Consider the following 12,208-nt stretch of genomic DNA (forward strand, 5'->3'; position numbering starts at 1 on the left):
TGGCTGGAGTAGCTGTCAGTGAATTCCACACACTTGACATGTAATAATATCAACTCATTATCAATCAGTTATATTATTACTGTGAATTTATTGAGAAATTATCTGAGGTTGATTACAGGGAAATTCTGTTTGTATAGATGAGAGAACATTGATATCCAGAGACTACACAGAGGACATTCAGAGAATTAATGAATACACAATTTGCTTCCAGGATAAGGAAGAATTTTTTTTAATCATTTATAATTTGATAACATCTTGTTTAGAAGAAAAATTGTAAAACTCAACAGGGAAATACAAAAGCAGGGTGATAACCTAACAATCAACATACATTATGTGAAATGAAGCTTTGAAAATGAACCATTGCATAGATAACAAATGCAAATGAATAATTAGTGTGATAAAATTTTAGTGTAACACATACGTGTGATTTGTTTTTTTTAAAATCACAATCTGTACACCCTCACATTACATGAAACCAGTTAATATACAAATCAGAATGGTGCATAGCAGCAATTATTTGGCTAGTTCCAGCTGTATGTGAATAATAACTTAATATAATGTTAATTAACTTTATTTTTAACATGGAGGTACATTTCAGTCAGAATACAAGGTCAACTTTTACTTATCCTCTTACTAAATTTAGGACCAATACATTTCAGTCATTTACTCCACATTCATCCTCCTCCTCTTCCACCCACAACCACCAACTGTAGTATATAGGATGTAGTTTAATGTATTTTGTTAATTTAAACATCATTTGCCAAAATCTTGGTATTCAACTATTTAGTGAAACAACAGGTTAAAATGAAAAAGGCATGTGATGTTATTATCTTTAAAATGGCATTTTAAAAAATGTATGCACAGATTTACCTTCATTTATAGTCAAAATTCAAGTTTAGATAGACAATAAAGAAGTCAGGTATTAATTTATCAACTTCCAGTCATACTTATGCAAGATATTTTATTATATCTTTAAACATCTTCCTGCATGTTTATATTTTCTCGATTGGCCTGATTCCTGGACAGTGGTTTCTTGGTGGTAGCCAATGTGTTACTGGACACTTTACACTTAATGGTAATGAGCTCTGGCAGATATTCAATTCTAGAAAGATTTTACAACCAGGTTTGTTTCTTAATTTAACCAGAGCAAGGCACTTTAACCCACAAAGTACTGATGAACAACCCACCTCCCTTCCATGAAAGAGCACATAACATGGACAAACAAGCCTTTGTTTCATTACATAAAATAAATATTGAAACATTTTACTTTGGATACTAGTGATCAATTGGAAGATTTAACCCAGGAAAATGAAATGCTTTCCAGATATTCTGTGCAACATAGCCTAGTAGAGAATAATATTACAAGTTTACACTTGGCTCAACTTAAAATGTATGTTGTTAGAAAGTTAAGATTGCTTAATTGATAGCTTTTCAAACTTATTTTTTAATTATTACATCTCTAAACTGTGAGACTACTATTTGTCACCAAGGGTGAAGGTGGTGGGAGATGTTTACTGGAGGACTTACTGAATGAGTGGGGTTGGGGTGGGAACAGAAAAGGCATCAGATTTGTCTGATGTCATCAGTTGGACATCGAATTGCATTATCCCGCTTTGCACTAAAATGTGGGGTGGGGAACTAGACAGAAAGAGGTGACTCTGTGAACCAGAAGTTAAACCAGTTCAGTTAAGAAAAGTTTCAGACTTGGTTTCGTGCATGTCTTTACCTTAAATGTCACTGAGTGCCTGCCTTGCATAAATGAATGAGACCCTCAGTTCCTCAAATAAAGGGGATCTGATTAAGATTACAGAAAAAATGAAATTGAGTGGGAGCTTTTGCACAGATATTTTATCTGCCACCCACTTTGTTCTCACTGCTGCCAGGTGGTTAGAATTTTCCCCACTGATTTTATAATTGATGTGTTTTCCACAAGGCCACGTTAAATTTGCTCTGGGGGACAATTCGTAGAGCTCGCAAGTTTCCATGATATTGTAAACCACACATACATTACTGTTCATGTTGCTTGGATAGTATATCAGTCGGGTTCAGAACATGGAGTAAGGCTAAACATGACAGCAACAGAAAGATGCAAAAACTAGAAGGAAAACCAATCCTATCCACAAGTATACCAGCTATGGTGCTGAAAGTGAGTTTCCCCAAGACTTCAAAACTTGCCAGAAATGTGTAATGGGTTGCCTGCAAAAGAGAACAAGATAAGTGGTAAATATTAACAATTCTTCATCTGCCACATAAATAATCTGTATAGTCTAACAAGCATGAACAATAGTTTTACAATCCCAAGAAAACAATCTATTAAAAATCTTTCATCTGGCATCCATCTTGGTTTGTCACCTATTCCCCATTGTCAATTTTTTTGCTAATGTATCTTTCGGTATCATTACTACCTTTTGTTGATTAACTCCAACTCGGACACAAGCTGTACAGAATCACCACAAAACAGTCTATGCCACCAATTCTTAGTGATCAGTGTGGAGAACCAATCATTGTTTGAAAGGATTATGTTCAAGGGCCAGTTTATTTTCTGATCTGTGCCATCACTTTCTCTTCAGTTCCACAGCTGTGATAAAAGTACAGCAGCAAAAGTGCAGGGATAAAGATACACCAGTAGAAGTGTAGGGATAGAAGAACAGCAGCAAAAGTGCAGAGATAGAGGTACGATAGCAAAAGTGCGATGATCAAATAACAGAGCTTTTAGCATCTTTATCCTCTATAACATATTTCCCTAGCTTCTGCCCAATTTACAAATCAGTTGCCTAACTAATGGGAAAGTTGCAGCACGTCATATCCTGCCAGGGATCCCCTTGTCAGATCCGAAGTTGGTTCCACCATTTATGGGATTTTCTGAGAAAACAATTGGAAAGGAATAAGGACACAGCCCCAAATGTCAGTGGGATAATTGCTAAGTAGTAATGATGAGAAACATCTCATCCAATGGACTCCCCATTATTTGCAACATTGAGCACTGGGAGTTATAAAGTGTTCCAGGCATATGTGGTGCTGAAGTGTTACGGAGGATTTTAAAATTGAAACAGCCACCTCAATCTGTGCAATTTACTAATAATCTAGTGGATGTGACTTTTCACTTTCACTGTAGCGCTTCACATTTGTAAGGTAATTAGGGATGGGCTATACATGGCCTTGATGAGGTCTCCAACATTCCCTGCAAATAAATGAATGAATAAAAGCATGTCAATTTGAATTTAGCTGAAAAAGCACCAAACATGAATGAGTCCCCCTGTTGTAAGTACCCCACTAGGCAATAATTAATATTGCCTATAATCCAGGTCTTAAAATCATTTCAGGGTATCTTTTTTCTAGGTGATCAACCCCCTTGGCCTCAGCTGATTTTCAACAGAAGTTGTGAGGACCTTTCTCAAGCCCCCATGATTCTGACATCTTAAAGGTTTTAAAAGGGTATGCTGGATGGAGAAACAAAGGACTGCAGATGCTGGAATCTAGATTAAAAACACTATGGTACTGGAGGAACTCAGCAGACCAGGCATACTGGATGGATTTTTCTGGGGAGCTTGGGAATCCTTGTAGACGTCTCCTCCCAGAGAGGAATGTGTTCTCATCTGTAGGAGGAATTCTTGTGGAGATAGGATCCCCTCATTTTGAGGTTCACATCAAGCAGCTGTGCCAGAGAAGTACCTGGTGCCCAAGCAGAACCTTGGGCTCTTTGTGCCAACATTGCTTCATGCAAGTCTCTATATCTATCAATAGCTGATGTTTTCAGAATATAACAAATAAAAAGATGATGAAGAGCACAGAATATAAATCAGGAAATCAATCATGTGATCACAAGATTCCATAAAGCCTTAAGGTCAATCTAACATTGAAGTGAAAAGCACCTTTCAGTGATTGGCTATCTAAAATCAGACTTAGTTAACGGTAATGAAATATTATTTTAAGAAATCATAGGTTTATGCCAGTGCTTAGAGACAGGATTCATGGGCATTTGGAGAAGGATAGGCTGATTAGGAACAGTCAGCATGGTTTTGTGAGGGGCAGGTTGTGCCTCACGAGCCTGATTGAATTCTTTGAGGATGTGACAAAGCACATTGATGAAGGTAGAGCAGTGGATGTGGTGTACATGGATTTTAGTAAGGCATTTGATAAGGTTCCTCATGGAAGGCTCATTCAGAAAGTCAGGAGATATGGGATCCAGGAAAACCTGGCTGTGTGCATTCAGAATTGGCTCACTCATAGAAGACAGAGGGTGGTGGTAGATGGAACATATTCTGCCTGGAGGTCAGTGAGCAGTGGTGTTCCGCAGGGATCTGTTCTGGGACCCCTGCTCTTTCTGATTTTTATAAATGACTTGGATGAGGATGTGGAAGGGTGGGTTAGTAAGTTTGCTGAGGATATAAAGGTTGGTAGTGTTGTGGATAGTGTAGAAGGTTGTTGTAGATTACAGCAGGATATTGATAGAATGCAGACCTGGGCTAAGAAGTGGCAAATGGAGTTTAACCCGGAAAAGTGAGAAGTGATACACTTTGGGAGATCGAATTTGAATGCAGAATACAAGGTTAATGGCAGGACTCTTAGCAGTGTGGAGGAACAGAGGGATCTTGGGGTCCACGCCCATAGATCCCTCAAGGATGCTGCACAGGTTGATAGGGTTGTTAAGAAGGCATATGGTGTATTGTCCTTCATTAGTCAGGGTATTGAGTTTAATAGCCACGAGGTGATGTTGCAGCTCTATAAGACTAGACCACACTTGGAGTATTGGGTTCAGTTCTGGTTGCCTCATTATAGGAAGGATGTGGAAGCTTCAGAGAGGGTGCAGAGGAAATTTACCAGGATGCTGCCTAAATTGGAAAGCATGTCTTATGAGGACAGGTTGAGTGAGCTAGGGCTTCTCTTTGGAGAGGAGAAGGATGAGAGGTGACTTAATAGAGGTCTACAAGATGATAAGAGGCATAGATAGAGTGGACAGTCAGAGACTTTTTCCCAGGGCGACAATGGCTAACACGAGGGGGCATAATTTTAAAGTGATTGGAGGAAGATACAAGGGGGATGTCAGGGGTAATTTTTTTTTTAAACACAGTGGTGGGTGCGTGGAATGCACTGCCAGCAGAGGTTGTGGGGGCAGATGCATTAGGGACATTTAGGAGACTCTTAGATAGTCACATGAATGATAGAGAAGTGGAGGGCTATGTGGGAGGGAAGGGTTAGATAGATCTTAGAGCAGGATAAAATGTCGGCACAACATTGTGGGCTGAAGGGCCTGTACTGTGCTGTAATGTTCTACGTTTGTATATCTGGAATTTAAATGATTTGTTCCAATAATCTTCTTTTAATAAAACTAGAGCAGAAATATGAGAAAATCATTAATTAATAGGAAGCTAAGATTTCTGAACAAAACAATTGTTCACTTATGAATTAAATACACATTGTATATATTTATCTCCACCTAGTGGTAATGCCTTATGATATAATTGCCATTAACTCAATTCTCAAAATTAGACTTGGACCTCCTGTAATGTTTCTTCAGGTATCTTGGCTAGAATTATCTTTCTGATATCTGCCTGTAGTTATTGATCCATAGCCTTGCTTTTCCTGCATAACAACAGTAATTGCACTTCAAAAGTAATTTGATTGGTAGAAAGTAATGTATAATGTAAGTCATTTAAAATGTTTAAAACTTGCCATAATCATATAAGCTATGCACTGTTAAGAGCAGCAAGGTGGAACTAAATAGCCTTTTGTTGTGACATGTATTTTTTTCTTCTATTAGAGATTCTGACATTCATTTTCTGATCCTTACATTGTTAGAAGCATTGCCCAGTACAGAATACAGTTCTATATAATAGATAAGTCTACAATTGTATCTGAGACCTATTCTGAGTTAGCAGATCTCAGCAGGGAGTTGCTGGGGTATTACTGGCTTATTACTGCAGAAAAATAATACCATAATATTCCTGCTCCTGATAATTATCCCATAGCTCTACCTGTAAACTTTACATGTGCAAATGTTAGTCAAGAACAGGACTGGTTTGTTGATGATTCCTTCAGTCAAGCTCGCCAAGGTCACACATAAAGAATACCTTAATTACAAGGAGCATTTTGTTTCAAAGGAAAGTCCCTTAACCAACTACCACCATCCAAGGGCCACTAAAAAGGGTTAATAATCATTTCTTTGCCTGTACTGCCCTTATCTTTCATAGCTTCAATTTAAAAAAAAGCCCTTTATACCTCATCACCAGTTACTACCAGCCTCTCAACCAACACATTTGGTGGTAGCACCATCAATCAAAATCGGGCAATTCAAGAAGGACATAGTTATCTGTACAAGTTTGTAGCTAACATTGTGGATCAAGTTTGGCCAATTCAAGAAGGACGTGGTTATCTATGCAAGTCTGCAGACAGATAACACATTAAAAAAAACTCCTAGAAATTCTACTTGAAGAAGAATAAGCTAAGCACATAAACTGAATTGCTGAAATTAATTTCCTGATTCTTTCAGTAACAGCTTCCTTCCACATACCTAAAGAAGTCATAACCAAAATGAACTTCTAAAAAAAGTAATAATTTTTTAAAATTCCATAATCACAAGACTATTACTAAATTTAACTGAAGACTATATGCCTTAATTAAACATTTACTTGAAACCTTAGCATTGATAAAGTCTTATGGATGGTATTTTCCAAGCACAATGGCCCAAAATATTTTAGATAGTGCAGTCAGAACCTAAGAATCAGCATTTTCTATATTCGTTCTCAATAAATATGCAATTCTAATTACAATGCATCAGTGGTGATTTTCTGACTAAATTTCATCATGGTGCAACAAAGACACGCAAGTTTCTAAAACTGCTCCAGATCATTCGACAATCTGTTGGAGTAGCAGCATTAACATCTTTATTCTTGTGAAGTATTTTGTGCATCACCCAGCTTCATGGTATAACTTGGCACAGTTGCAGCATTTGCAGCTTTTTGTGATAGACCATGATTTTAGGCCCCAATTCAGGAACATAAAAGATAAGGTGACACTTCAGTGCACTATTGAATGCTACAGTGTAAGCGGCATCAGATGATCTGTTAAATTTCTCTGCACTTTAAATTCTTTGTCTAACTAACCATTTTCTCTTTAACAATAGCAAGTTGTGGGATCTTGCTGCACAGATTGGCAGCTAATTTTACATAGCGGCACATTAAAAATTATTAATTAGCTGCAAACGGCTTTGGTCAAACTGAGAACATGAAACGTGATACACAACTGCAGATTTTTTTTATATATTAAAATCTGACAACTTTTATCTGAGGCATCGACAGAAATTTTATGGCTGGCAAGAAACTATCTGTTGACAACTTGCCAGAAGCAAGCTGCAAGATGAAGTTTAGACAATTTTTTCAGTAAAGCACAAATGACTGACCAACCAGCTGTGCTTTCCATTATTAGAACCATGAATCCTTTAAAGAAAATATGTTCTTATTTCTCAATACAATGATGGATTTAGCCTTTGTACGATGAAACACTAGAATTAACTTAACTGTTTTTCTAAAGCATGAATTAAAGTTATTAATAACTTTCATTTCATTTAAAGGCAATTATTGACCTACATTTGCAGAGAGAGAGCTGAGAATGACTAAGGAACAGGAGAAAAACATTAATTAGAAGATATTTTCAGTTTAATTTTGGAATTCCCAAATTTGTACATACAAATTTTTTTTTATTTACAACTATTTTACTGGTTAAGCAGATTCCACAGCAGTATTGCCAATGCCAGATTCATAACCTCAGTTTTTCATCAGCCCCACCTATAAAACGGTTCATTTTACTGGAGTGCTTTTCTAAAAGCTGCCCATTGGCTTTCCCATTCCTCTTGATACAGCATCCACATCCTATAATGCAATAATGCTCCATTTTTCAGTAATAATCAGCATTGTTTGTAATAAAGTGGCTATGCTAGTGCTAAATCATAATTTTAAACAAATAAACTGATTTTATCCCTGTTGACATCCATTTAATCCAAATTATGTCTTAACAATTTTTCATTGGATAGGCCAGTTGTTTCCTTTTATCAGATCAATGTGACTGAATGTCAATATAATTGAATACAACTGCAAAATCAAGTTTCTCATCAGTTTTACAGCTTAAGTAGCAATTTTGTCATTTCAGAGGTAATTGGATGCAGATAGTGGTTGGATATTGGGGGAGAATTGAAGAAGGATGTGCAGAGGGCTGAAACTGAGGGAGGGAAAGGGAGATTGATCAACAGTGAGCTCTGGCCACCCTCTCCTGCTGTTAATCACAAGTATTTTTTTAATCCCTTTCCAGCTTTAAAAACTTATTTCCTTAATGAATTAATCACGATTAACAAAAATGTCACATTATTTTTTAGCAGAAGTCTGTAAGCCAAGTAAACTGATAAGCATCAATTTACTGCAACAGTAGTTGACTTTAAAAAGGAACATTTCTGATGTAAGCAAAATTCCCATTGAATTTCAAAGCATAGCCCTGCAATATTAGCTGCAATCTATTAAGACTACTTATACTCTTATATAATAGAGATATGCTACAATCTAATTAGTATTTTTAGTTACATTAGTGAATGTGGATTTTTAAATGAAAATGTCAGTATGACAAATCACTGCTTCATGTTATACATAACACTGACCATAGCTGAACAGACTGAAACCTCTAAATATCCTTTAATGCTAAGATGATGTTATCTGTTTCTGGTTCAGTGAAGAATATCCAACGAAAACCCTTTGGTTTCTATATCAATAGCTCAATACCATGAGCTGAAAGATTAAGCTAAATTTCTTGATCCAATTTTTCCTTCACACATTAATCCTCAAGAATAGAAATACTTTGTTAAAATGAAACTTTGCTCAAACAAGCACCATATTATGGCACTTCAATAGAATCTGTAAACTAAAATGAGTGTTTGCTCTTCCATAATACCACATCTGAAGTGTCAATGGCTTTTTGAAGTGCTATAATGTAGTCAGGGAATAATATTCCCATTCTCCACCACTTCAGTTGATAACAGATCCAACTATTAATGTAATGACTTTTGATACTTGTTTGAGAGGGAGAAGATAGCTTTGTTGCTTTCTACTATTAATATGTATCCTAAACTTTTCTGAGTCTTCTCCTGACAGTGAACATTAATATAAATGAATTGTTGCTAGAGTCTGAGAACCATGCGCACTAGACTTTCCCGTCAGTTCTGCAGTCCTTAGCCATTCTGAATTCTTTTACATCTGTAGTTTAAAATTTACCTCACAGAGTGGTATTTTATAAGAGTACATCAAATCTTTAGCAATCAATCACATATCCAAAGAAATGATATTAGCTATATTTGGTGCCAAATGGTTTGAAGCACATTACTACCTTTTTTCTTAAAAAACATATACATTATTTAATCCTGTTGCAATGACAGGATTATTATGTGATCAATGGGCATCATTACCAGATATTTGGTTTTCAGAAATACCCTTTACAATTAGCATCTATGTAGCAATATCTTGATTAAAAACATGCATTATTAAATCCTAATAGCCACTGATGCAGAATTGGTGAGCTAAAAATTATTTCCATTAATGTGCAGTAATTCTGCCACAATCATTAACTTACATGACAAAATGAAGTGTGTTGCTGTACATACTGCAACTCAGCTAGGTAAAATTAAACCCACATGTTAGAGAATCAAAGTTGAAGAAGAAAAAGTCATCTTAACTGTAAACTAATCTGTGAGATTGGATTACTTATAACATAATGATATCACATTAATCTATTGACCAGATTCCTTCCAGTAATTGTCCTGCTGCTGAGCAGCTCATCTTCTCTACTAGAACATGAGATAATGAGTAATAATATTTCCACATTCAAACACACAGATATTGTGGTGTCATGGCCAGCATGTATCCACACCAAAATCACAATATCTCTTCATTTCAATATGTTGTACATTTTACTTTCTTGCGAACTGCTAATATTTGCATCTATCAATGATCACAACCTCAAAAAGCATCTGAGTAGTGATTAGAAAATAATATAGTTACTGAATGTCACTGTAATCATTTTTAACCCCTTAACTGTCCCATGTTTCCGTTATGACATATTTGAACATTAGTTTTAATTTTCAAGCAACATACTTGGACAGATACATGGATAAGGAAGGTTTAGAGGGATATGGGCCAAACACGCGCAAATGGAAATAGCTTAGAATGGAATCTTGGTCAGCATGGGCCAGTTGGGCCAAAGGGCCTGTTTCCATCCTCTATGACTCTAATACCGGCAATACTGGATCAGAGATCACTATGTGCATTTTAAATTACATCTAGCCAAACATACATACTGGAAACTTCATGATCAAAGAAAAACAATTTCTTGATAGGAAGATAAGATGTACATAACAGTGTCTGACACATTATGAGTGCACATTCAAAAGTTACAAACAATATCCTCTGTAACCATGACCATGTCTCCTGGATTCTGCTCATCTTCCCTTATTTCTCTGCCACCTTTGACATCATTGCCTATTCCACCTTTCTCCAACATTTCTTTTCTCCAGTCTCTCCAGCCTTTGCCTCTCCTGATTTCACTTGTTCAGTCACTGCTTTTGCCTATTCACTACTAAAATACTTTAAAGAGCCTTTTTGTGCTCACCACTTCTTCAATAACATCCAAAAACATTAGGTTAGCTCCTGCATGTGAATTGATTACACCATCTTTATTAGATCATAGGATGTTGAGATATTCTCCAATTATTTGTCTGACACTAGTACACAGATGACATAAAATTTCCTGATATGTGGACTTCAGCTTCACAATACTATCTTGAATGCTCCATCTCCATTTTGAAACCTCATGGGCCAGGGATCCCAAGGAATCAGATGTTACTTTATTTTAAGGAGGTTTTGAGCATGACCTTGAATCTTTCCACCTGGTAATCTCTTCCCATGAGTGGTGTTCCTGTTGGTAGTGATTGTCTTTTTCACAGAAGCAGCCTGCTGTGGAATTGTTGTAGGTTTAAGGGAGGATTTCTCCATCTGCTCCCTCTTCTTCATCCTTCATGTGTGTAAAGGACATAGACCTGTACTCTTTGTATACTAGATACTGCTGCTGCTTTAACCTTACAGTTAATTGAAAACTTATAACAAAGATGCTAGTAGACATTATTTTTGGTACTCTGTCTGCTGTTTTAAATTGGTATCTTACCACAGACATTAATCAATCAGAGGAATTTGGTAGTTTTCATTACTGACAATTTTTATCCTGATGTGTACATTTAAAATATTGCAATCTTATAGTGGCATAAATGTGAAAAGGAAGAATAGCTTCATATTCAATAAAGATATATACTGTATGAGTGCAGTACAACATTCGCCATGAGCATCAGGTGATCATGTGCAACACCACAAAATGAAAAGTGACCTGGAACACTTTCTTTCCTAGTTTAAACGGTCCTGACCTGAACTGTTAACTGTTCTTTCCACAGATGCTGCCTGACCTGCTTCCAGCATTTTCTGTTTTTATACCTGAAATAACATCTGCCTCCTAAAAACTACCTTATAAGGTTTCAATTAAGGCACAAAGCAGTAGGAGTACATAGTAATGCAATGAGTACATGTCCATGTCCTTTACATACATGAAGGATAAAGGAGGGGGAGTAGAGGGGAAATCCTACCTTAAATTCACAATTCCACAGCAGGTTACTTCAGTAAAAATAGAGGTGATTGCTTTCAACAAGAATTTGCAACTTATGGGAAGGGATTACCAGGTGACAGAGGAAAAGATTCAAGATTGTGCTCAAAAACTCCTTGCAAAAATACAACATTCCCACTGGCTCCTGGGAATTCCTGATGCATGAACGCTCAAAGTAGGAAAGTCCATGCTCCAGGCATATACAGAGCTCCATGTAAATAGCACAGGACTGCATTACCCACCCACCCACCCGCCCTGCCAGGTACCTCCTGCCCCATCTGTGCAAGAATTGCAATTCCTGCATTTGCCTCATCAAACATCTCAGAAACCTCAAAACAAGTGCGGAAGTAAGCTATCCTTGATCCTGAGGGATTGCCAAAGAAGCGAAGACACTACAAGACAAGATGTTTTGGGAACAAATATTTCTTTCTCCACTAATAACCAATATTTTATGTACAATCATTTATTGCAATTTCTCTAACAATCCAAATCCATTGGGGTCTCACTGATGAATATGTCACATGAT

General features: G+C 36.7%; 1 protein-coding gene across 2 annotated transcripts in view; it reads right to left on the reverse strand.

Annotated features, from left to right (window-relative positions):
* Positions 1 to 213: 213 nt before the first annotated feature.
* mfsd3 (major facilitator superfamily domain containing 3) overlaps positions 214 to 12,208 on the reverse strand; it is a 57,581-nt gene continuing 45,586 nt past the window's right edge. For both annotated transcript variants that reach the window (XM_052020366.1, XM_052020367.1), the window contains exon 6: positions 214 to 2,196. In XM_052020366.1, coding sequence (XP_051876326.1) covers positions 2,008 to 2,196 — 189 coding nt within the window. In that variant the 3' untranslated portion in view covers positions 214 to 2,007. The remainder of the gene's footprint in view (positions 2,197 to 12,208) is intronic.

The sequence above is a fragment of the Pristis pectinata genome, chromosome 7, assembly GCF_009764475.1.
Source record: "Pristis pectinata isolate sPriPec2 chromosome 7, sPriPec2.1.pri, whole genome shotgun sequence".
Taxonomy (NCBI): domain Eukaryota; kingdom Metazoa; phylum Chordata; class Chondrichthyes; order Rhinopristiformes; family Pristidae; genus Pristis; species Pristis pectinata.